The sequence below is a fragment of the Ochotona princeps genome, chromosome 9, assembly GCF_030435755.1.
Source record: "Ochotona princeps isolate mOchPri1 chromosome 9, mOchPri1.hap1, whole genome shotgun sequence".
Lineage (NCBI taxonomy): Eukaryota > Metazoa > Chordata > Mammalia > Lagomorpha > Ochotonidae > Ochotona > Ochotona princeps.
The window spans coordinates 6,846,957-6,873,231 of NC_080840.1; the positions used below are offsets into that span (position 1 = coordinate 6,846,957).

Consider the following 26,275-nt stretch of genomic DNA (forward strand, 5'->3'; position numbering starts at 1 on the left):
GAACCAAGAAGTGGAGAAATGACATTAGTAAACAGCAAAGACACTCTTTACAAACACAATCATTTGAAAGACTCCACAAAGCACCAATTTGGTCCCAGGCTCCCAAAGCAGGCAGTGAGAGGGGCAGGTGAGGTTCTTGCTGCCCAGCAGGTGGCCTGCTCGTAGGAGAAAAGGGGAGACGGCACAAACTCCAGCTTTGAGGACCTGAGGCAGGAGAGACGTGTGTGCTAGTGAGGAAATCTCTCATTCAGGCACCAATTCAAATGATTCAGGAGTCAAGTGTCCAGGCAGGGGATCTGCAAGTGCTACAACAAGAAATGAGTTTGGGTCCTCCCAGGAGAAGAACAGAAACAGCCAAACAAGCTAGCTACTGAGCCAGAGCTTCATTTTCAATGGAAGAACAGCAAGAGGGGACGCTGCAGAATAACTTGAAGGGTCAGAGTCTGTCTCCAGAGTGTCATGGGCTGAGGACACTGTGCAGTGCAGTCAGGGTCAGATAATTTGCCACTGCCCCTGTGTAACTCTGGACTTTCCTAAGGTCCGTTTTCTCCCCCTGTAAAATGAAGATGACTGTCCTACCTCATGGAAGGTTAGTGATTGTGTGCCTAAAGCGCATGTCAGGACACCAGCCTCTTTTACATTTTTTTTTTCACTTAACTGAAAGTCACATGGGGTCAGGCAGAGACACAGAGAGACCTTGCATCTTCTGATCATTCCTTAAAAGTTTTAATGATCGGGTCTGGCACGGTGGCCTAGCTGCTGGGGTCCTTGCCTTGGACACACCGGGATCCCATATGGGCGCTGGTTCTGATGCCAGTGGCCCTGCTTCCCATCCACCCCACTGCTTGTGGCCTGAGAGGGCGGTCGAGGATGGCCAAGGGCCTTGGGACCCTGCACCTTCGTGGGAGACTCAGAGGAGGCTCCTGGCTTTGGACTGGGTCAGCACCGGCCATTGCGGTCACTTGGAGAGTGAATCATCGGACTAAAGATTTTCCTCTCTATCTCTCCTCCTCTGTGTATATCTGACTTTGCAATAAATATAAATATTTTAAAACAAAAAGTTGTAATGATCAAGGATGGGCCAGGATGAAGCTAAGAATCAGAAGCTTCTTTCCACATGGGTAGCAGGGGCCCAGGCAGTTGGGTCATCTTCTGCTGTTTTCCCCAAGCACATTAGCTGGGAGCCAGAGAAGAAGCATAGCAGCTCAGACATGAACTTGCAACCACATGGGATTCTGGCATCATAACTAGCAGCATCAAAATGCCAACCCCAATAGGTAATCACGTTTACACTGGGAGGAAGTCCTTCCCTATAGCCAGCCCCAACACCTGCCCATTCAAACAGGTGTCCTCTCTCCCTGTGGGGCAACTCCAACAGCTCAGTGCACTCCCACATGACTTGTGTGGCCACTGGTCCTGACAGTGTGTCACCAAGAGCATCACTTAGACCTAGGACCAAGGAAAGGTGAGTGAGGCACATAAGAAACAAAATTTGAGGATCTTACTGTCAGGGCTGGTGGCTTCCTGATTGACTCAGAAAGCCCCTTACATACCATGCTCCTGTATGACTAATGCACTGTACCCTGAAGCCTCTATTATCCTCCTGATCCACCAGTTCTTAGTACTTTCTGATCTTGTAGTTCCAACACTACTAATGCCCCACTTTCTTCTAACATAGCATGGGAATAGGAGCCACCACACCAACCAGAGAGGAAGGCCCCACAAGAAACATAAGTTAGGGGAGTTCTCCTGCTTGGGCTTGACCTTGCTGGATCTGGTGGCTCAGAGAAGAAGGTGGCAACAGGAGACTCTTCTTGTTTCTGCCCTGATTTGACGCTGTATTCTTGAGAGTTTGCCAAATCACTTCTAGTAGAGCTGACCTTCACCTGGTAAAAGGTGGGAGTGAAAACTGCCCACTGTTATGCCTGGTACTTTACATTATTATCTTGACACTCCCTCCAGAGGTGGATGTGAACCCCTTTCCACAGATGAGCATACTGAGCTCCAGGCTCTCCTGCGTGACTTCCTAGCATGTTTTCTGCAAGAAGCAGTGGCAAAGTGAAATTATATTTAATCCCAAGCATGGTGTTGGATGTTTTCATGTATTATCTCACAAGCCCCAGTCTAAGCTGCAGAAAACTGAAACCCAAGGTCCAAGTAGAGCAGCTGTGTTGTGATGGAAGTGGCATCCAAATCCCATTCATTCACTTCCAAAGCAAAGCCTCTGTTCCAGCTCCACACCCAATCACTTCTCTTGGAGTGGGGGGTGGAGATTGAGCAGTATTGGTGGGGCAGCCAGTTAGTCTCTGGTCTGCACACGCACATACATGGTATGTCTGAGTAAATCAGAAACTCGGGCTACGTCTTGGAAACTGAGCACTGTGTTTTCCGATCTGGCCCTGCCCTTAGCGCCCTCCCTCAGCTCAGGGAGTTTCATTACTCCTATGACTCAGGATGTTGATACTCATTTCTAGCCCTTTGGTCCCTGAACTGTGGCTGGTTTTTCAGGGCAGTGACTTCCAAAACCATTGCTAAAGGAAAACAAGAGCCTGACAGCCCAAATGATCTTACATCTCCAACCCAAGGCTTGGGCAAAGCAGAGAGCCACAGACCGGGAATGAATGTGGGATGCCAGGCCCACCCCAGCTCATAGTCTCTGACGTCAGTCTTTTCTGCCTCCCAGAATCCTTGGTGAGCCAGACTGAGACAGCAGCTGGGCCATGGCCACCGTCTCTCAGCAAGGAGCTCCACTCCAAACCCTGACCACCCTATAACTTGGTGTCGGCCCTCAATTGAGGCCCTCTGTCCTCTGGCTTCAAATTCTTCCTTCACAGAAACTGACAGCTGAGAACTGGTAGAGTTTGAGAGGTCTGTGCAACCTTAAACGTATGCAAACCCTTGTGCCAGCCCTGTGCCATGGCCCCAACACTGCTGGCCCCATTGCTGCTACTGGAAGAAGACATCTGTTGAGAAAACACCCTGAGCTCCCTCAACCATCAGGAAGCTCACTGAAGAACACACCTGATCTGGCTGCTCTTCAGCTTACTAGGTCTTACTACATGGCCTTACATTGTTAGGCCATGTCCCTCTCTGGGATCCATGGCTTCTCCTGCCCTGGTCCCTGCCTCCTGCCACATTCCCAACACTCCTAAGCTCCACTGGCTACAGGCACTATCTGCCTGAAGGCAGCTTTAGCCAGAACTCACTGCTTCTGAGCTTTCCATTTCTGGAATGTTCATCACCTTACCATCTCTGGCACCGGCGCGCGCGCGCACACACACACACACACACACCCTCCACTTCCTGCCTGTTCTCTTCTGAGCCACAAGCTGTCCTTGTTTTCCAGCCTTTCTGCAGCATTCTCGGCCCTCCCAAGCCCTGCCCTGCTGCTCTGACTGGGATCTCCATGGACAGCTGTCCTTGTCTGGCCCCTTCCCTCTCTCTGACCATGAGCTTCCTGACAGGGAGCTCTGTCACTGACCAGAGCACAGGACATGGCATCCGGTACCTCAGCCTATATGCCAGTCTGCCATGGGGACTGCCAGCGGGGGATTCCAGAGGAACAGAGGAACAGATGAACAGATGAACAGAAGTGACCTTGACAAAGCCTCCACTCCGCAGCAGCATCCGGATCCACAGGTCACAGGGGTGGAAGCTTCCTCTGACTCCTGGGTCATGGCTCTCCCAGAGCCATCTGCTTGAGCCCCTACAGTGACCACAGATACCCTGACCCATCTCCTCACACAATGCTTCTCCTTGTGTCTTCACAGCTGTGTGTTTTAGAAGAGCCAGTAAGAACAGGCACAGAATGAGAGTATGAGTGCTCCAGGGATCCCTTGGTGAGGAGGAAGGTGTGGGGTGCACAGGATAGAAAAATGGACTTGAGGCTGATGGGGCCAAGTTTAAGCCTTAGCAAAGCTGTGTGAATGTATTGGGGATGCTGTGATTGGCTATATGCCCAGAGACATTGTGCATAGGCTATCACAGGCTCTCCAAGCCAAAGTCCTGGGAAACAGATAGTATTGGCCCTGTTTCTCAGATTTGGCCCACTGAGGATAAATTCACTCCCCGAGGATCCCACCAAGACAAAGTGCTTGAGCCTGGACACCACCTAGATACACACCACTTTTACCGTTAGCTTCTGCTTCCTCCTCATCCCTAACACAGGGTTAATAATACTCAACTCCACGGGCAGACGCTAGCTAGTAATGCCCAACATGTATCAGAAACTCTACAAGGCAAGAACAGCACCTTCGATGTTGGCAAAAACTGCTTTGGTGGCTTGCTTTGTGGGCCTTCCCAGCCGTTTGGAGCAAATAGGGTACAGCTGAACCATGTGGTTCACAAATGTGAGTTAGGAAAAGACCACAGCACTAAACCAGCTGCACCATATGTGGAGCAATGCCCACCAAGCTACAGCTCCTGAGCCAAATCCAGCTCCCCTGAAGTTTGGGTAAGTCATGAATGACCAAAGCTTATCCTCATTTCTTCCTGCAATGGCTGAGTGGAGTCACTGAGGCAGAGGTCATATGATTTCCACAGCCCAAACACTGACCAGCTAGCTGTACCCTTCTACAGAAAAGGCATCCACCCCTGTTCTAAAGCAAAGGCATAGCATCCTAGGGAAACCTGTCATTCCTCCCTTCCCCAGGTGCTGGCTTTGGCAAGCAAGGAGGGAGCCACCAGGCAGGAACTGTGGGTCTCCAAGAGGGGCACACCCTGCCAACACCTTGGCTTTAGATCAAGTGAGGTCCGTGTTAGGCTCTAGATCACCAAATGCTAAGACACTGTAGAGTGTGTTGTTTCAGGCTCCTGCACTGGTGGTCATTTGGGATGAACAATAGGGAAGTCATTCAGCTTCGTCCAAGGAATCTGCAGCTGGAATCCAATAAAAGTGACCTCTGAAACTTGTGCCCAAGGACAAAAACAACCCAAATCAGTCTCCTCCAAGGATCACTCTTCCTGTGTCCTGAAGGTCAGGGCTGCTCCCTGGTCACTCAGGACTGTGATGGGGAACATATCGCAGATTAAGACCTGTCCTTGTGGGACACAGGCTGCACCTGGCTTCCCTCACTGAGAGATTATAACCTGGGCCCTTGGAACCAAGAGCTAAAGAATGGGTATCCTCAAACATGGGGTTCTTCCTGTCATGCCAGCTTGTGGGTGAGGCGCATCTGGCCGTGCACACTAGGTGGGCAGAAACTTCTGTTGGTTAAATGGAGGTACCCCAACTCCAGATGTGCAGAGCTCCTTTTCCCAAGCCTCACATGGTTCCATAACTGAAGTCCCAGGAGAAGGGGGTGAACTTACCACACCCCAGTAAGTCTTGAACAGCTTCACTGGCAGGTAAGACTCGGTGGAATCCTTCTGTGCACCCAAACCATGGCCAGGGAGAGGTGCCGAAGTGGTCCCGTTGGAGGAAGCGGATGGAGGTGTCTGCCTGGAAAGTCTTGGCATCCAGATGAAGCTGGAAGGTGCCACTTTGTACCAGCTCTGCGAAGTGCCCAAGGAGATCTTTACCCACCAAGGCCCTTTCTGTAAGACACAGGAGGAGACAGAGGTCATGAGCTGCTCTCTGCAAGGTTTGGGAGAGGGGAAGGATCAGAATGGAGACTGAATGGCCCATGGTTACCCAGGAGTCAGAAGCACAAACAGGTTGCCAGGAGGACCCAGGTCTCCTGGCTCCTATCATTTGTGTGGCGCCAATGCGACCTCTATTGGTACGGGACTTCATGTTTTCAGTTAATCCTCTAATGTTTACTACCCAAATATTCATCCAACTCAACCTTCATCACCATTTATGTGCTTCAGTTTTCCCATCCACAAAATGGTCTGGGAATGCCTCTCTCGCAGATGATAAAGATTTGGGGAAAGAACATGTGTGAAGGGGTCACCCAGAGGGAAGAGCAGGCCTCCCGGAGGCCATGTGGCCAACCTCTGAGGACCAGGCTTCTAGACTATGCCTTGTTCCCGAAAGGAAGCAGAGCAGCACCACATAAGGGGCTGGGGCAGATCACAGCAGGGAGCAAACATTCATGCTGCAACCAGCGTCACCATCTCGACATGGAAGCCAGGAAGAGCATTGCATGCTTTTGGAGCTTCAGCACCACTCAAAGCTTCCAGGTTCTCTCTAGAGGAATTCAGAGAGGGCCTGCTACTTCATAGGGGAGGAGGGCACTTTCCCAGAGGGGATTGTTGCCATCAAGACCAACTCTGAGTTACACCCTGGCAACATTTTCTCCTGCAGTCCTAGCTGACCCTAGCTCTATGGCCAGTGATCAGAAGAAAGGAAATTCACTCCCAGGTTCTGGTAAAAAACACATGGATTAGCTGGTTCATGCGCATTCATGTCCGTGATGCTCCACTTCCTACTCAGTTCCCTCCTAATGGCTTTGGAATGTGGCAAAAGATGGCCCAAGTGGTTGGACTCTTACCATCTACTTGGGAGACCAGGATGAAGCTCCCAGCTTCTCACTTTCATCTGGCCTGCCCAAGCATTGCAGCCATCTGTGGAGTGAGCCAGCAGATACAAGAGCTTCCTCCCTCCCTCCTTCCTTCCTTTCCCTACTCCCATGTCTCCCTGTCTTGACTTTCAAATAAACACACCAATCTTCAAGGAGATACCTAGATTATTCCCTACCAGAAAATTCAGAACCTGCACATGCTGACCTTAGGATGACACATGACATCCTAACTGACACAATAAAACCGATTCTCCTCCTCATTCTTAGGTGTTCCTATTCCTTCGATTCTTCCACATCACTGTTGCCCTGTTTTCAGTGTAGAGGAAGTGGTTCTCAATGGTTTATAATTGGAAGTGGGTGGAACACAAATCATAAACCAATAAAGGCTCCCAGCCCTCACCACTCTTCCCTTTCTACCTTCTGTGCACAGAAAAAGGGGAACTGGAGGATATTCACAGAAATACACACAAGCTCTTCCTTTTTGGCATTATGTATTTGTTAAGGTATTAACCAGAACTCTATCAATTTCACACACTATTCAATAATTATCTGTCACCGTGGGTGAGGCATGTGACTTTTTCCCTGAATCCTCCAAGCAAGCTATCCTGGTCTATACTAGCACCATTTGGCACATGAGGAAACAGATGTAGAGCAAGAAGCCACTCGGGTTCTACAAGACAACCATGTAGCAAAACATACCAATGTCGTGCAAATCAGAAAATGAGGCTGCTGGTACATCCTGAAGCCGAGATTTCCATGTGATGTTGACTCCCAAGCGCTCCCCAGTAAGACACCACACCTGCACTGAAGAGTTGTCGCAGGCAGGGATGGAGAGTGGGGTTCCCAAGGTCTTCACCTATGTGGAAGCAGATGCTTTCAGACCAAGGGCACAGAGCAGGAGGCAGGCTTCGCTGATGCCACACTAGGGTCAGGAACATGGCTTACATCACTCTCTTTCCTCCTCCACCAGCCCTGCTTGAGAAGGCCAAGGCCCTAGGCCCCTTCTCTCTGCCACAGGGAAGCCAGCTCCGCAATACTAAACCTATATACCCCAGGCACTCAGCTCACAGACAGAGCTCTCATGCCTGGGTTGCCCACACAGTCCCTAGCCAAGTTGCTCTCCATGTCTCCTGGGTGAAGCAACTTCTCCCTTAAAATACACAGGATCACACAGTCACGACTGTACCAATCAAAAAATTCAGTTCAACCTATGCATAGTAGGCAATGCTTAACTGATTTACCTTCTGCGGGCTATTGTGAATCCACTTCTAAGCTGATGGCTAAAGGCATGAAAATGAGGATGCAGTGAAGATTAGAGACAGGAACGTGGAGCTCTCGGCATGTGCTCAAGAGTTCAGGGATATTGCGGGTATACATCTCAGCCATCCTGCCCCAGGTCTCTAGGCTCCTTCCCCACGGCTGCTGAACCAACTCAGCCAACCAGCCTGGCTCCACCATCCCCTATCTCTGTGACTCTGGGCCAGTTGTTCTAGCTCGATGGTTTTGAACCCAGTACTAGTATGGTTCCTTTGAAGACCGCAGTAGTAATCTATGCCAAGAAATACAGACAGGTCTGGCACCTTGATGTATGGATTCCACTTCCATTGCTACCTAGCTACCGAGTTAACCTTGACGGAATTAATTCCCAGTTTTGGGCCTATTTGACAAAACCAGTGGGACACTGAACCTGACTCTAGGTTCATCTGAGCTGAGATTCCCCACAAGGTTGACCCCACACTGAACCCCAGCGTCTGCTGTGGGGAAGGCCAGGCACATACCTGGATCTGGCAGAAGCCACGGGCTGTGAGCTCATCCAATATGAAGACTTGGAAAGCCTGCAGCAAGCCTGCGTAATCGACACTGCACATCTTGCCTGGCGGGAGCCGGAGCTGGATGTGTCCCTGGGCCTGGAGGCTCTGCCACAGCTGGGGACCTGAAGACAAGTCCTCGAGGTCAGCAGAGGTGACAGAGACACCCTTCTCTAAGGCCTTTACTCTGCAAAAGAAGTTCTTCCTCATTGCTCCACACACAGGAGCACTACCATTTGTGTTGCTGCCCACAGTCTAATGTTCCCTGGAGTGAAAGCCCATCCCTGACAGTGCTCAGCATCCCACCTCAGCCCTGCTTCCACCCCCAAACCAGTTGCTCCACACTGGCAGTCCTGAGCATTCTCCTGGGAAAATCTATCCCGCCTTGCACAGCTGGCTCACTCCACGTGCTTTTGCAGCTGGACAGGGAGGCTGCTCAGTGCACCTGCACACTAGCCCTGAATTCACCCACAGGGCTGAAGAGCCACACCTCCCTTGTCCAAAGTCTTTCACTCTAGCATCAGCTGAGACCAGCCTGGTTTTGCTTTCAGATGAAGCCACCTGTCAGAGTTGGAAGGATGGCTGTTTTGTGCACATTAAACTTTGAACTTCTGGATGAGAACTCTCTATATCCAGCAGTGCTTTGCAACAAAAGCCTTGGGACACTCAGATGCAGGGCCTGGTCTCTGCCCTAGATGATCCTCCAATTGCACTTGGGCAGGCCTACTGCAAGATTCCTCACGCACCCCTGCCCTGCAATGGCTGCTGCTAACCACAGGCAGGCTTTGCTGAGGCAGAGAGCGGGCGTGTGGTGTAGTGTCTGCACAGCTCTGTGTGTGTGCCCTTGCTTCTGTCAGGTGAGTTCTGCAGAAGGGCAGAGGCCAGAGCTCTCACTGAGTACTGCAAAGATGACTGGTGTTGAAACAAGGTATTGACACCCACCTGCTGAGGAGCCCAGTGCCCCTGCCTTTCCAGACATCAGCCCTGGCCTTCCAGATGGACTTGGGAGATAGGCTGGTGGGGTTGGGGGGTCCTCTAAGGCTAAGAGAGCTACTCTGAGTACCTCAACATGAAACTCGCTACTATGGCCAATGGGATACCTGCCTGTCAAATGCTTGACCTGAACTCGAGGCATCCTAGTTCAGCTGGGCTGGTGGCAAATTTTCCCAAGGAGCAGGTGACTCCAAGAAGCCCCATACAAAGCCTTCAATGGTCCAGGGAGCTACAAGGGACATCTACTCCTCTGCAACAACAGAAAATGACTCTCCTGCTCTCAGTGTCATGCAACCTACCACACACAGCATGCTACATCTGGCTGCAGGAAATGCACCGCACCCCGCATTCCCATCATGGGAGACATTCTCCCAGACTACTCACGCTGGCAGGCCCGTGGCTGTGGTGGCGGTGACACCCAGCGTCTGCTCTCCAGGCTGCACACCAGTGGCTGAGGCAGGAATGCATTCTGGTAGCCCCAGAGGCACAGCAGCCGGCACTGCTGGACAGTGGCCCCTGGGGAACCCAAGGCTGGGCCACACAGGATCACTCCACCAGGCACTTCTGACATGTTGAACGGCAGTGGGCACTGAGGGCCTGGAGAGAAGAAGGAGCAGCAGTGGGCACCTGCCCGGCTCTTGGAGGGCCTCCTCCTGCAGGAGCCATGAGGATGCCTGGGGGGAATTCTGCTAGTTTGGAGGTGATTGTTGCATAATTCATATTGAAGCTAAGCTGCAATGGCGGTGATAAACAAGAGGACAGGCCTTTGGGGAGCAATTGTGCTATGAAGGTCCCCAGCTTGGTCCTCTTCCTTTCCCTGGATGTGCAGGGCTCTCAAAGCCTGGCCTGGGCCTGCCGTCTCCGTAACATGTCTGAGCATATACTCACCTTGGAACTTCATCTCCAGTTCAAGCACCCCGAGCTTCCTCCCCTTCCACATTCAACTGACCACCAGCATCTGCTCCCCACCTCCAGGCCAACTGGCATGCCCAGGCTGTCCCTGCTTCTACATCCTGAGCCTAAGGGACACAAGGACACCAGCTGGCCCAGGCCAGAGGCATGCTGGCTCCCTACAGTCTCGTTTCCATGACCCTGGCTGTAGCTCATGCCTTCCTGCTGTCTTCATCCCCATGGCCTCTTCCCACATGGAGAATGTTTCCCCAGTGACGCTTCCTCACCAGACCTCTGGGATGGGGCCTCATTCCTGCCCTCTGTCCCCAGTTCCCAGCTAGTGCCAGCAAAGGAATCATAGTGACCCTGCAGTAGGGCTATCAGTTTTTCCTAGGCTGTGGACCCTGTCTTTGGCTGTGCTTCTGGAGAGGTCTGTACTCCCCTGTACATAACCCCTGGCCCTTCCTACTGCCCATATATCTGCCTGGAAAGTTCCTGTTGGACTCTAAGTATCTTCTGTGGTTCTCCCAGGTCTATGTGCGTCTCCCTCCCCTGAAATGCAAGGCCCCAGTGTTGACCTGCATTTTATCAACCGTTCATGCAGGATGCTCTTCATCTGCATGGGGGTCCCCTGCTGAGTCCTTGGGAGAGAGAAGACACCTCTCTCCTGCTCACCCAGGCTACAGTACAAAGTGACCCAGACATGACCTTAATAGACATGTGTCACACACAAGCGCGAACGAGAAAATCAAGGACTGCACACATTGCACGTGACAAGTTCATATTCAATTAGAGACTTAGATGTCAGACCCAGCACGGCCATGTCGGCAGCAATTTCTGGCTTCCAAGTCTACAATCTGCATTTGATACCCGGTGCCTGGGGGCCTCTAAGATAGGCATGAGTCACATTGATCTCAGGGTGCAGCTTCCTAATTAGAACCCCACACTCTGTGGTGTCATTTGCACTAGACTCCTTGGCAACTGTTATCAAAACAGACTCATTCCACATAGCTTTCCTCAAAGCTGCCAGGCCCCCTAATGTCTAATAAATGCTTCCTGTCTCCACTTCCTGTCCAACCTAACTGCTCTTAGAAACTGAGATGACTGTAGTGTCACTGAGTTTGTGGGAGAAATACAAGGAACATCACTGATAACTCCATCTTTATAAGACTTTATTTCATGGGTCTTCCCTGTCTCCACAGGATGCATGTTTCAACATTTGATACTCCACAGATTATTGAACTAGTTGAACCCGTGCCAGTTCCACAGGGAGGGAGCCAGGCCCACTGAGACCCTGCACTCAGGCGTCCTCGCCCCGTTCAGGCACAGACAGACCAAGAGCCTTCAGCAGCCAGCTCCAGTGCTTCCCGAGAGGCCAGCTCTGCAGAGGCCCTGGCATGCACTTCTAGCCTCAGCCTCTCAGGCTACTTACGCTTGGGAAGTGGAATTACATCTTCAAGCAACCTCCACGACCTCCCTCATGCACTTCCTGTCCTTGCACCAACTCCACAGCGCTGCTTCTGGGATCCCCATCCAGTTAAAGAAAGACATTTGCAGCGCCTTGTGAACCCTCCAGGGAGCCTACAACTTACTCTCGCAGGCAGGCTGACGGCTGGACACACGGGTCCCAGGCACCTCCTCTCCACTGCCCAGGACACACCAGCAGCTGCCCTGGGTTGATTCGCACTGCACTGGGGCAAAGCTCCCGTCCTGTTCCTGGCAGGCTGGGATGTAGCCTGGGCCAACTCTCCTGAAGAGGACTTCGCTCTTGAGGACTTCGCAGAGGCCAAGACCTTTGCACAGAGACCAGCCTGGTGAGCCAGGGGGCTACCCTCCTGCCCACCCCGCCACCACCACAGCCAACATTAATGCAGCCACCATCCCTCCTTGGGGCCTAAGGTCACTTCATTTCTGGGAGACACAAGCTCAGTACTGTGTTGCCTCCCCTTCCACCACCTGCCCTTCTCAAGTTTAAAGGAAGTCTCAGCAGTTAGCCATTGGGGGTCAGTGAGATGCCAGTGACCCCGGTGCAACCCAGCAGCCACAGGGAGGTACTGCATGCAGCACTGGAAGAGAGACAGTGAGGGCTTCCTACAGGGACTAATGTTAGCATCAGCCAGGTAGGGGTTGGCAAGGGGATGGCAGCATTGCAGGCAGTAGAACCAAAACAGGAGGAAATCCAGGGAGCTGCAAGTGATGGAGAAGTCACAGGCATGGCAGCCAGATGGGCGTGGCCCTAGGTCCTGCCAAGATGCTCAGGTATGGCACAGTGTGAGTGCTGGTGGCTTGATGGTACTTGTGCCTCAGGGATAGCCCTAAGGTCCCACAATCAACACTGGATCACAGAGTCAGGAAGAAAGCCCAGGGCCAGGCAGGCCTACTGAGCGTCACTGCGTACAGCTGGTCAACCCTGGAAGCACGTGTGTCCTGCCAGCAGGAGCTGTGCTGGTTTATATTCCTCAGGGACTAAGCAAAGCCCCCGCTCCCTAGAACATTCACTTCTTACAAGAACCCTTGGATATGGAGAAAACTGAGGTGTCATGAAATCAAGGGTTGCCCCCATAGCTATAGAAGCAGCAGAGCTCGGACAAGTACCCAGTTCTAGGGACTCTATACTTGGGACTCAGAAATAGGTGGGAGGTGACCAGCAAAGGACAGCTACTCACAGTGGGATCTGCTGCTTGCATTGGGTGGCATTCCCTCTCCTGTCTTCGGGTCCACACACCAGGGGCCAGCCTCTGACGTCTGCAGACTGGCATATTCCCCTGTCTGAGATAAAACTGAGGTCATCGCATGGCAGGCAAGAGACTGTGGAGTCTACTTGTCAGTGGACAGGTGTCAAGAATGTCCCTCGAGACAATTGTGAAGGGTTGGTATGGCGGCACAGTAGATAAAACTGCTACCTGCAAAACCAGCAACCAAGATGGCTGCTGGATTGAGACCTGACTGCCTCACTTCCAATCCCCTAATTGCAGTACCCTAATAATGCACTTGGGAAAGCAGCAGAGGAAGATGGCTAAAGTGCTTGTGCCCCTGATTGCAAAAAGGGAGACCCAGAGAGAGTTCTAGGCTACTGACTTCAGCCTGAGCCAGCCCCAGCCACTGTGGCCATTTGGGGAATAAAACAGTAGATGGAAAATGTCTCTCTCTCTCTCTCCTTCTCTTTCTGTCTCTCACTTCCTCCTCCACATCTCTGACTCTCTCTCTCTCTTTCTGTATCTCTTTCAAATAATGAATCTTAGAAAAACAAATCACTGCCTACTGGTGGAAGCCTGTCCAAATGGTGTGGGGTGGGGTGGGCTCACTGAAGCCAGCAAGTTCACTCTCAGTGAAGCATGGAGCTTGCCCTTAGCTGGGATGTAACAGTCAAGCTTCAAGGCCTGAGTTCTTTCTCTAGGCACTTTGATATCAGTTCTCCAAGGGATCATGAAGCACCACAGTCATCCAGGGAGCTGAGGGGGGAATGGTATGACATCACCCATCAGTGAGGATGGTGAATGGTCAAGGTGACTTTGGGGATATGGCGGCAATGGTGTGTGTGTGTGTGTGTGTGTGTGTGTGTGTGTGTGACCATCAAAGGTTTTTCTTGGAAGATATTTATGGAGAGTCTCAAAGCAACCTCATCATTAAAGAGGACAGAAACACTTGACCCGACCTCAGAATTAAAAAATCAAACTGGAGCACAGAGACTGTGACCAAGTTAGCTGCTCAAGATCACATAGCCAGAGTCCATCACAGACACTCAGGCCAAGAACTCCCTTGTAAGTTTTTAACTAACACAAGTATATGAAAAACCATAAAACTCATCTCTGACCACGTGAGGTGACCTTCAGCTTCCTTCAGGCCACCGGGGCCAACAGAACCTTACCGCCAGGCAGGTTGGGGTAAACAGGTCTTCCGGAGAGGGATTCACTTGGGTTGCAGCCTGTTTCCAACTGGAGAGCAGCCCGTTGGCCCGCGATCTCTCACAGGTCGTGGGGCCTGTCATGGGATAGAGGGAGCCTGAATGCATTGTCCATGGGTACAGAGGGAGCACAGGTTTCCCAGGCTGGGTCTGGGTCTCTTGAGAGCTGGGACCACAGGAGAAAGTCTTTGATGAAGTTGAAAGACAAAGAGGCTCAAGGGATGGACTGGCTTTGCAATGTCAGGTGGTTTGTAAATTACACAGAAATGAGCCCCAGGAGAGAGGCCACGGCTGAAGTACATGTGTGAGGCAGGTACTGGACTCCCTGGAGGAGTAGCTGAAATGCACAGGCATCAAGTGTCTAGAGAACAGGGCTCCTTCACCACCCTCAGCTGATCCTCTGCACCTGCAGAACTGGGAGCATGAACTGGGAAGGGTCAAGACAGCATTGACCTCCAGGCCTGAGGACTTGGGGAAATGCATCTGGTGGCACACAGGTGCTGGTGTGCAGGGCACAGCCATGGTACCAGCCTCAAGTGCCCACTGCTGGCTCAGGAGGAACGGACAATAGATTCCACTTACACTGAAGGGCTTGTGTAGAATGGACAGTCAACGAAGCTGGGATGGTCTCTCCTCTCCCATCCACACACCAGCAGTGACCTAAGGAAAAGCCATGGGCCGCAAGTTCAGGATCCTGGCAGCACCTGCCTGCCCTCTGGTCTGCTACCCATTGCCAGACATCATTCACAGTCGCAGTTCATAGCAGCCCAGCAGCCACCCTCTTGGCTTTTAAGCTAGCTGAAGACCACTGCTCCCACTACACAGGCCAGAAAGCTAGACTCCAGAGAGGCAGCAAGCCTGGTCACCAAAGGATAATCTGAGGTTCCATTCACTCACCTTGGTGAAAGGCTCTTCCCTCCCTTAATGCCTCCCCCACCTGCAGGATGTGCCCCCACTTACCAGTCGCAGCATGGCACTGCACAGGCTCCCAGCTTCCAAATGCATTACACTGGGGAACATAGGGGCCCGGCTGTAGGAGGGAGGGCATCCTGGCCGAATTCCCCAGGGAAGAGCGGCGTCTCTGATAGAAGGCAAAGGCTGGAGTCCAGAGAAAAAAGGGCAGAGAGTGACACAAGCCCAGCAGGTGCTCTTTCCCCAAGGAGCACCACATGTGCCCCTGTACCAAGTTACAGAGGCCTTAGGCTTTAATTGGAGAACATACCTACCCACTGAGGTTCTCAGAAGATTGGATGTCCCTTGACAACTGTCCTGCCCTTGACATCTCTGTGCCCCCCTCCAAATTCCCCTGTGGAACTGATATGCCCCTGAAAGGATTTCAGATACATGTGGGTACAGGGGTAACAGGTAAGCCAAGATATCTTTGATGTGCCAGGCACTACCTAGATACATGCTTTCCATTTAAGCCTCACATTAACCTTACACAGAGAGTCCACCATCCTATTCAACAGATGAGAGAACTGAAGGACAGATGGATAAGCAAGTTAGCGAGTGAGGAAGCAGAGGGCAGCCTGTGTCCACTACTTCATTAGTCTTTCCTGCCCCACCATTACACTTTAGTTGTTAATCATCCTGAAAGTTCTGTCACCTACAAAACCTGTCTGAGCTGCACATGCAGTCAGACTCATGCCCCCAGGTGACAACACAGAGACTCAGTGAGGACTGTTGAGTGATGAGTTGAGGGTCACCATGTTAAAGAGATTGTACCTGTTCACAACTCTGTACAAACCCCACTCTGCTTGGCTACCCACATGGCTTTCTCTACCACCAACACACAGCTGCCATACTTGTGTATATTACTGAGGTTTCTCTCACCTCTGCCACACTTTATGCTTTTGGGTACAGGGACTTGTGTTTATTTTGCACAGAAGAGCAGTGCCTTGTTTACAGCAGCCACTCAATAAATAATTGGAAGAAAGACGAATTGGGGTGGAGCAGGGAGAGGGAGGAGAGGAAGAAAAAAGGGCAGGAGACCCATGGTTGGCTGGTCTGATCTTACAGCTAACACAGAACCCTTGGCACCACCCAGTCTGATCTGTCTATGCCCTGCCTCCCAGTCCCTTGCTCATCCTGCTCCCACTCTCCCCTGTACTCCTGCTGGACCCTGGGATGAGGCTATGGCTCCTCACAGTGATATTAGAGGAGAATGACTATATCTGTGGGCAGCCAGCTAGCAGTCACCTGCTGCATGCAGGGGCATCTCTCCCCAGCTGGCCACACTTTACAAACAGGCCTCTTGGCTGCAAAGTGGGGAGCTTAATAGTGCAAGATACCATATGCCCATGGCTAGAAGCTGTCTGTAGACCCCAGCACCTGCTTTTGAGGCAGCCTGGATTTGTGTAAGCCTTCATCTGCACCTTGACACCCTATATCTTCGCTGTGTGATCTTTAGCAATTTTCCCCAACCTCTCTGAACAAAAAATGGGCTAATACTTACCAGACAGTTCAGATAGTACAGTTCTGTCAAGAGGGCTGAGGGGCTCTCGCCAGGCACAGCTGTGTGCAATGACCTTCACTTCCCCTAACACTCCCCTCCTATAGTGTTATGAGGTCCAGGACGCAGCTGCCATGTGCTGTTGGCCAAAAACACTTTATGTCCTGAACCCTTGCTCCCAGTCTCTCTGGGAAAGTATCAGCCTTGGTCCCTCTCAGTGGCCCCTTCCTCTTTTCTCTAAAGCCTCTGATTGCACAATCAGAGCATGGGGTTGGCTGTACAACCACTACCCCACCTCTGCCAGCCACGAAATCCCATAGCTCCAACAGCTACATTTCTCTGTCCTCTGCATTGGCCTCTTTTAGGGGCACCATGCCTACTTCCCCATTTTCTGACATCAGATCCTGACCATGCACATTTAAAGCAACTGGTCTCTTGCTAAAAGCAGAAGTCCCCTTGTCCGTAGGGAACAGAACAATAAGGTAAAGGCTAAAGGAGAAGACAGGAGGGAGCACGGAGGCATGAAGGTTGGTTAACTATCATCTGCTGAACTTGTGCTCTGGTTAGGTGCTGGACCACGCAGCAGAGAGATGGTGGTGACCAGGGCATGCAGAGAGAGCATTGGGGACTGCTCATGTGGCCATGGGAGAGCAACTGGGTGCTGGGAAGTGGTGGGGGCCAGGTCCAGGGAACTGCAGACAATCATCCATGGCAACTTGAAAGGGTGGAGGAGCACAGGTGAGCCCCCGAGGTAGAGGAATAACATGTCCTTGAGAAGTCGGATAGATTGATGAGAAAACTGGGGACTGGGCTCTCCTGCCACAGCCCATTGTGGAGTGGAGGAAGAATAATGAGGCTCTGCGATTGCACAGATGTTGCCACTGTTCCCAGGCACCCAGGGATCAGCCAGGTGGGGTACAGAGGTGCTAAGAGTGTCAGCTTGGGGACCACATTACTGGAATCCCAGCCAGGTTCTTCTGAATGAACTTGGGCAAGTGATTCCATCCTAGACTTGTTTTCCCCATGTGTAAAGATGTGCAGGTGGTGATTGCAGCACTGACGATTAAGTGCAAAAATCTGACCATGTGCTTGGCCCAGGGAGTGCTGGTTGACCAGAGGCCCAAGGATCCTTCACAGTTGCTACCTTGGAACACAGAAGTGCAATCTTTCAGCTTACTCTTCTGCCACGTGCAGGTGTAGGCAGGGAGCAGTGCCTGAGGCTCAGACAAGATCACAAGCACAGCAATTCCCTCACAAAGAGATCTCTTTGCTCTTGGCCCTACACAGTGTTTCCAAATCCTAGGAGACATTGAGAAACATTGGACGCGAGGGGCTGGGCTCCTACTCATTTGCATAAAGACACATGGTTCCAAGGGGAATGGGGTGCAAGAACAGGGACCTGCTCAGGATGGTTTGGCTGGAAAAATCCTTGGGAGTCCCTAGAAAATGTGTGTAGTATTCCAGCATTGATGGGGCTCAAAAAAAAACATGGTCCCTTTTCTGTCTTGAAAATTCACCAGCCTGGAGAAACCAAGGCAGCTAAACCCTCAAGGTGACTAAGCCTCGGAGACAAATTCTATCCTCGCTTCCCAAAAGCGTGGGAGTATAAAAGCTCAAGGACACAGCACTCACTGGACTGAGCCGCCAAGCGGATGGCGCCATCACCCCCACGCAGGAAGTTCTCAGAGAGAGCCTTGCGAGATGGGTAGACTGGGGACAGGCCAAGCTCCTCGTTGGTCAGTTGGATCCCCTTGGCCACCAGGAAGCTCTCACCCAGGGGGAACCAAGAGCTGTTGGAAGCTGAGACAAGCTCTTCTGCTTCCTTAATGAATTTCAGGACATGAAGCTTCACTTCCTCACAGGAGCCAGGACCTAGGGGAACACAAACAGATCACTCACCACATATCCGTGCCCTCGGATCCTGCTTGGGAGTGGGGGGAGGAACAACACACATGCACTTCTGCTCTGTCCTCAACCTAGAACTTTCTTTCTGCTTTGCTTGCACAATGTCAGGTGCTCCATATCTGTGAGGACCTACTATGTAAGATTGTGGTAGTTAATGTGGTAGTTTCATCCAGGCAGCAGCCCCAGAAGATACTCTCATCCCCATACCAAACAGATAACAAACTGAGGCATGGCACAGCCAAGTAGCTTAAGGAAGTGCCATGCAGTAGCTAGCTGCTACACAATTGCAGGCTACACAGTCACATTCTGAAAACAGTGATCTTGATCTGCTGGAGGACAGACAGATGAGGAGGTAGACAGACAGAGGGCAAAGACCGAAATCGGTCTTCATGGCTTAGGACAGAGGAAAGAACATGGCTCTGCCCTGTGTTTAATCTGAGTATCATTTATTTGCCTTGAGATAGTACATAACCTGTCTAGCTTCATGGGCTGCAGTCTGTGGAGTGGGCATAACTGGGGCATCTATTCCAGTTGTTCGGGGGTTTTATACTGATTCTGTGAAATGTTCCAGCAGCAGTTTTGACACAGTGTTTGCCACATGCTGGAATCATCATCGCCACCACTCATGAGAACCGCTGCTGCCATGTTTGTACTTTTACCAACCACGTTGTGAATTTGAAAGCACAAAATTCTTTGGAGAGTATGGGATCAGCCAAAAAACTTGGACTCCTAGAATCTGAAATCATTAATTTTTTAATCAAGTGAATATCCCAACCAAATAACCTTTTTTGTTATTAACCTCAGGATTTGGGGGTCTCTGAAGCAAAATCTTGCACTTAAAAATCTTCACTCATTCTCCATTTCTTTCGGGAGAAAGTGAAAATTCTGTTTCTGGGCACAAGACAGCTTTTAAAATCTGGATCCTGATTTTGCTGTTTCTATCCTTCCCTTTCCAACACTTTTGCTCCAGCCGATAGTCAACCAGACAGCCTCTTCAGCAGGTCCCTGGAGTTGCCACACGCTCTTTCCTTTGTCAAAGGACCTGCCATGACTTTGTGGCTCAGACCCCTCAGGGGTGAATGTTGGCCCCAGCACCCAGAGAGCAGCCTCACTCCACAGTCAACTCCCAGGGCACACAACCGTAGTCGACTCTTGTGGTGCCTTGCCAGCTGAGACTGGTCTCTCAGCTACTAAGCCACACATCACTCTTTTCCTATCAACCCAACACACTGCCTGGAACATGCTCGAGGTAGCACACAGGTGCATGTTAAATCAGGAAACAAAGGAAACTGTTAGCTAGGCCTGCTACCCAGGCATGGGGTAAGGGAAAGCACTGGCCCTGTCATCACTATATATCATATTAACAAAGCTTTCATTTAAGTACTTTCTATGCACCAGCCTTGGCACTGTACATCCACTACCTTTCATAACCCTCACAACAACCCTTTGAGAGAGTTCTTTAGTCCAAGTCAGATCTTCCAGGGTAACCAGAACTCTGAGGCGTGCCCTTCTCTGTCTCCCAGTGTAGCTAATGTCAGGACCGGGACTCAAGACAACTCAAGTTCTTCCTTGCAACCAAGTACTCCTCAGGCTTTCGCATGTGTCAGATTCAGCTGCAAATACTGTAGAACTATGGGTTTTGGCTCAGCTGCAAGGGCTGGGGCAAGCTATTGACTCTGGCTCCTGGGAGAGGCTCGTGCTGTAGGACCTTGGCTGGAGCAGCAGAGCTCTGAATCAATGACTACAACACATCCACATCACTGAAGAATCTGAAACTGCACCCCCAAAACAGGGGCTCGCACTCACAGAGCACACTTGTGTCATGGTGGGAACACAGCACACAGCTGTTTTCTTGGCAATTTCAGTCGTTAACAATCTCAAAGTGAGAAAAATGCATTTTCTCCCTATTTAATGATCCTGTGTACCTGGTCACCTACTCTGCACAGCCTTCTGTTACTCAGTGCAAAAGCCAATATATTCTAAATCTAGTTCTTTTGAAGAAATGTTTATTTATTGTCATCTACTTGAAAGGCAGTCAGAGTGGGGCCGAGGGATAGAAGAGGAGAGATATCTTTCATCGACTGGTCCACCCTCCAAATGCCTGCATCAACCAAGACTGGGCCAGGATGAAACCAGGAGCCTGGAACTCCATCCAGGTCTCCAACAATAATGACAGGAGCCCAAGCACCTGCCACATCATTTGGTGTCTCCCAAGATGCTCTAGCTGAACTGAAAGTACATTCAGGGTAGCACTGTTCTCGTCACATGGTCCTATCACCCAACATTCTAAATCCAATGCCTAACATGCAGCTAATATAAAACGGCTTTTTAAACATTTTAACATTATCCAAAAAAGAAAGACCAACACTACAAAAACAGAGAATTCACTGAAACTGAACAGTTCACCTACAGTATTAGCAACTTCTGCTTAGAAACATTCTGATATGGTCACAACAGTTTTCAATCTAGTCCCTCCAACAGCTGGTATGGCTATTTCAGAGTAAGGCATTGCAATTTAAAACACATAAAGTCAGCTGTATTCTATTTCTACTTCATACAACTTCCCTATACATATTCTGCCACAAAACAGAATGTATAAGACTTCCATCTGCAGCTCTCCAATTCATCCCTTAATTAACACCCTCCATGTCAGTTAAAGGCCCAGCAGATGATATTTTTTGTCATGTCTTTAGCACCTAGCAAGCAGCAAGCCCACTAGCCTACTTGTTGATTAACCCAATGGTGCAACCAACTCAAGAGTTTACTAAAACATTGCCATAGGAGAATAAAGACATGTCCACATTTGTACCTTCATTGGTTTTAAGATGATGTAATGTGCGCAGAAGACCTCCAGAAAAAAATCTAAATCTTTGACCTATAAAGCTAATCATGAAGGTCTTAAAATGTGGCTTATCAACATTGCCAACACCTGACTACATGCCTGTGGGGCAGTCACACGCCCTGTATGAAACCCGATTCTCCTAACCACATGTTGAAGGCAAGGGCTTGGCTACCTTTGGACTCCATCCCCACTCTGACACTGAGTACTTTCCCACTAGACACCTGCTTTCAACAACACAAGTTCCGTTCACCACAGGAGTTAACTCACATGATGGGACCTTGCTCGGCACAGCCCGTGTTCCTTGCTGTTCTTGACCATTCTCATCCACACACCAGCAACTGCGAACGTCCAAGTGCGCCAAGGGCACACTGAAGTCTGAGTAAGACCCTGGGTACCGGCTGAGTTGACCACTTAGCATCTGCCAGAAGAGGTAGGGCTGCAGAAGGATGTTCTCCCCAGGCTGAGCCAATTTCCCTTCCAGCGATGCCAAGGGGACATCTTGGACAGAAGAGTACTGAACCAGCACCGGGAAGATGCCTTGCTGGCCAGCCTCAAACAGACGCTGAAGGAAGAGACTGAAGTTTCCAGAAGCCGCTTTTCTGTAGTTGGTGATCTTTATTAACAGCTCAGCAGGAGTCAGCTCCTGGCCTTCACTGTTTCGAGCTTGCCATTGTTCATGCCACTCCAAGACCTGCTCAGGCAGTCCATCACACTGCACTTGGCTCCACTGCCCATCGGTGCGGCACTGAGGGACGTAGATGCTGGAGTGGGTGGGTGATGTGCTAAAGTTGGAGAGTAGGCCCTGCATCATCCCAAGGAAAGCTAGCTCAGCCTGTGACTGACAAGAGGTGGGGCCTGGCAAGAAACAGTGAGCAGGTATTTCAGCTTGAGAAATGTAAATAAGCCAGCAAAACCCAGGATGAAACCACTCCAGTGTCAAATGCCATCTAGTACCTTACACAATCGTAGAAGTATCAGCCACCTCGAATGTGTGAATACTATTCAGAGGGCACCCAGCTGTTGACAAGCAACATGGAAATAAGTCTCATTTATGCCTTAGAATAATTAATATTACCTAAGTTTTCCTGGAGAATGTTTTTATTTCAGCAGCTAATTTTGTCATTAACCGAAGTTTGGGTTTTAGCCATAGTTTAGGTCCATTGTTCTATAATGCATTGTGTCAAGAACTAAACACGCCAAGTGCCCACAGATTGAGTACCCAACATACTTACATTGCTTGAGGCTGCCCATGACACTTTGAGTTCCAGGAATAGCCTGACCCTTGGCATCAACACAATAGCACTCTGAGTTGAAGCACTGGACAGGTAGGAAATATCCCTCACTGGTACATGAAGGGATGGGTAGACTGGACCCAGCAGGCTGGCTGCCCATGAGGCTTTGCATTTGAGCCCTTTGCTTTTCACACTCTGTGGGGCACCTCGGCTGCCCACCTGTCACTCTGGAGCCAGGTAGTTCTTTGCCCCAGGAGTCCACACACCAGCACTCTCCGGAAAAGCACTGGACATCCTCATAGCTTCCTTCTGTTGTACACGACGGGACAAAAAGCCTCCCAGGTGTCTCCTTGCAGGTTTGGTTGCTGAGTACCATTTCCATCACATCTCCTAAATCTGCAGCTATATCTTCTGGCACTGAAATAGCATGCTGCAAGAAGACGAGGAACGCGGGAAGCTCCAGGAGAGACGAGAGGAAGCTCAGGGCATATTGGTTCTCTTCCAAATTGACTTCCAAGCCAAAGCTGCCCACAATGGGCTTATTCATAGCAACACCCTGTTGAAAGGTGATGGGAGGTCCTGTGGTGGGACTGGAGTCCAAAGTTGCCCCTCCATTCTGGAAGCCTGGGAGGCCAAGTTGCTGGAAAAACTGATTGAAGTTGAAACTGCCTCTGGTGCCAAGAGCTCCAGACATGTTAAACTGGCCAAGATTCACCAAAAACTTCCCTCCAAAGAGGTTTTGCTGCAGTCGCTTTGGATTGGTGGTAAACTGAAGGGCAAGGCGAGCCAGCACTCGGGAGGGAAAAATGGCTCGGATGGCATCTTTGAGGAGAGTTCCTGTGGCGGCAAATGCTGGCCCCTGCCCTTCCACTAAGGGGCGGAGCAGTCCAGAGTCCACAAAGAGCTCCTTGATCGCGGGTGGGCAGGCTGTGCCGAAGTTGGCCACTCCCAGAGGAACCTGTCTTTCCTCCGGTGTGGAGTACAAGTTGCGCTGGGTGAAGTAGCCTGGTGTCCCAAAGTAGAGTCTGGATAAGGCCTGCTGCCTTTCGGAGGCACAAGATAGGTTGTCAGCTGCAGAAACAAAGCACAGCAGGAGAAGGGGGTTTCACATCACAGGTAATCCTGAGGCGCCCTTCCCCAAAATCTCACTAGGACCACCTGCAGTGTGGACCACTTTCCTGCTGTATCCTTCCATCACGTCCTTCCCCTTTACCCTGCCCTGTTAGGGACCTCTTCCACAGAATGCCTGCTACAGCGGACATTACTGTTCTCTCTGCTTTCATGAGATGTTAACCTCTTCCTAAAGCAAGTTTCATGGCCACTGGCCCATTGTGGGGAAATCTGACTGCATTTGCAGGTTCAAAAGTTCTGGGTTCAATAGTGCCCATCTTCCCCCTGCCTTGAAAAAAAAAAATTCAGGAGTACTCAGGACCTGAGAGCGTGAGCTTATTTGGAAGTGGACTCTTTGCAGGAATGATGGAACTGAGACAGTGAGCAGGTTCAAGTTGACTCTAAGGCTAACACTGATGTTCTCATTAGAAGATCATTAGAGGGCCCAGAGGCATGGCCTAGTGGCTAAAGTCCTCGCCTTGAAAGCCCCGGGATCCCATATGGGCGCCGGTTCTAATCCCAACAGCTCCACTTCCCATCCAGCTCCCTGCTTGTGGCCTGGGAAAGCAGTTGAAGACGGCCCAATGCATTGGGACATTGCACCTGCGTGGGAGACCAGGAAGAGGTTCCTGGTTCCCGGCTTCGGATCGGCACGCATCGGCCCATTGCGGCTCATTTGGGGAGTGAATCATCGGATGGAAGATCTTCCTCTCTGTCTCTCCTCCTCTTTGTATATCTGACTTTGTAATAAAATAAATAAATATTTAAAAACAAACAAAAAAAGATCATTAGAAAGATGCCTGGGAGAAGGCTATGCCAGGACAGAGGCCCAGCCACAAGCAAGGAGCTCTGAGGCTTTGCCAGCAACCACTAGAAGCTGGTGAAGGGCAATAGGGAGCTTTCCCTGGAGCCCCCAGGGGAGCGCAACCTACAGATAACTGCACTTCAGCAGGGTTGGGTCAGGGAGAGCTGCTGCTGCCTTCAACTGCCCAGGTAGCATGTTCGGGTCCACCAGCGAATTCCTATCTGAATGCAAGGCCAGGCTACTTACCTACCCCTTCCTGTTGGAATGCTTCATGGGCCTTAATGCCCATGCTCACCCTCTGCTTGCCTCATCCTTGCCTGTGATCTTGTCTAGATTAGCCAGCTTAGAGTCTGTTAGGCGAACTAGCTTGCACTATCTTTGGTTAATAAGTTTGCACTTCTCTGAAGACAATAATCATACCTTCAGCGCTATTTGTGTTTTGAATACAAGGGCATATTTTCCTAGACTGTGAGGTATAAAATGGAGTATTATAGAAAGTAAGGTGTTACCTACAAAATTAAAACATGATGCCTACATGGTAAACATACTTAGCACATTCTCTTGGGATTCTTGACTTTTTCTTGGAATCATGGAATGAATGTTAGTTCACACTATTTTAAGTAGTGGTTAAGAATGTTACATTACAGCATGCTAATACTGAGCCTGTGATGCCAGCATCCCATACGGGCACTGATTGCAGTTCTGGCTGCTCCATTTCTGATTCATCACCCTGCTGATGGTTTGGGAAAGCAGCACAGGATGGGCCAAGGCCATGGGCTCCTGTACTCAAGTGGAGTAGATCCCGAGGAAGTTCCTGGGTCCCAGCTTTGGACCAACCCAGCTCTGGTCACTGCAAGCATATAGGGAGTGAACCAGCAGACAGAAGATCTCTATCTCCTTCTCTCCCCGCCCCCTCTTTAACTCTTTCAAGGAAACAAATAAGCTTTTTCTAAATAAAAAATCAGTATAGCTTTAATGATCTGAGATAATACTATAATTTACTGTATATGGGTAAACAAATCATTTTCTATTCCATTATTCTTTATACTCATTTTCTATATTCCCACTAACCTAAGGTCTTTTTGATTTGCGGTTGCTAAACTTATTCAGTGACATAGTGAGACTTTTACTGTCATGTAAAACTAACGTAAGTTTAAAGAGAAACAAAAGAGAAGGAGGGAGGACAAAAGGGAGGGGCTGGAGAGAGAAGATTATTGTGTTCCTAGAAGTATATTTACAAATAACATTGAATATTGTTAAATAATAATTTAAACATTTTAAAAATGTTTAAAAAGATATAAAAAGGCCTGTTTCCCTCTCTCATGGTTTCAAATCTTTCTGAATATAGCCCGCTCACATTAGCTAGAAGCCTGTGCCAGCTGCTAGTAAGACAGAATGCAGCGTGGATTTTCTTGAACAGGGAGCAACCATATGAAATTAGGTTATTCCCTGTAGCATCCAAGGCTGACTCTCCTTATCTGGACGATATACATTCCAAAGGTCTAGTGGCCATTTCAGTCCCACAAGTGGAAATAAGCAAACTCCAGGTCTCTTCCTAAAACCACACATCTGAACTGATCTTTCAAACTATCCATCCCAACCTCAACTTTTTCAGATAATTCTTTCCTCTTGATTTACATGAGTGCCAAAAAAGGAAGTCAGCCAATTTCCCTCTGTCACCAGGCAACAGAGAAAGAACTGGAACGTGTAGTGAGGGGAGAAAAAAAGACTGGCAGCCTCACTTCGTGTAACACATCCCCCTCGCAGGGCACAGGTTCCTCTAATGGATATCACAGGGAGGTGTGGAAGAAATGAAGCCCACTGCTGTGCTTACTCTCATTCCCAATTAAGAGTCTCCTCCTTCCATAC

The 26,275-nt window shown here is 50.2% G+C and overlaps 1 protein-coding gene across 1 annotated transcript in view; it reads right to left on the reverse strand.

Moving 5' to 3' along the window:
* The window catches only part of TG (thyroglobulin), a 205,445-nt gene that overhangs the window by 164,323 nt on the left and 14,847 nt on the right, over nucleotides 1-26,275 (reverse strand). Inside the window, exons 9-20 of the mRNA XM_004580737.2 lie at nucleotides 22,492-23,562; nucleotides 21,527-22,114; nucleotides 18,145-18,384; nucleotides 15,021-15,158; nucleotides 14,643-14,720; nucleotides 14,025-14,137; nucleotides 12,823-12,925; nucleotides 11,749-11,949; nucleotides 9,650-9,862; nucleotides 8,243-8,397; nucleotides 7,164-7,320; nucleotides 5,311-5,535 (exon numbers count right to left, since the gene is read on the reverse strand). Of these exons, the coding sequence (XP_004580794.2) occupies nucleotides 5,311-5,535; nucleotides 7,164-7,320; nucleotides 8,243-8,397; nucleotides 9,650-9,862; nucleotides 11,749-11,949; nucleotides 12,823-12,925; nucleotides 14,025-14,137; nucleotides 14,643-14,720; nucleotides 15,021-15,158; nucleotides 18,145-18,384; nucleotides 21,527-22,114; nucleotides 22,492-23,562 (3,282 nt within the window). The remainder of the gene's footprint in view (nucleotides 1-5,310; nucleotides 5,536-7,163; nucleotides 7,321-8,242; nucleotides 8,398-9,649; nucleotides 9,863-11,748; nucleotides 11,950-12,822; nucleotides 12,926-14,024; nucleotides 14,138-14,642; nucleotides 14,721-15,020; nucleotides 15,159-18,144; nucleotides 18,385-21,526; nucleotides 22,115-22,491; nucleotides 23,563-26,275) is intronic.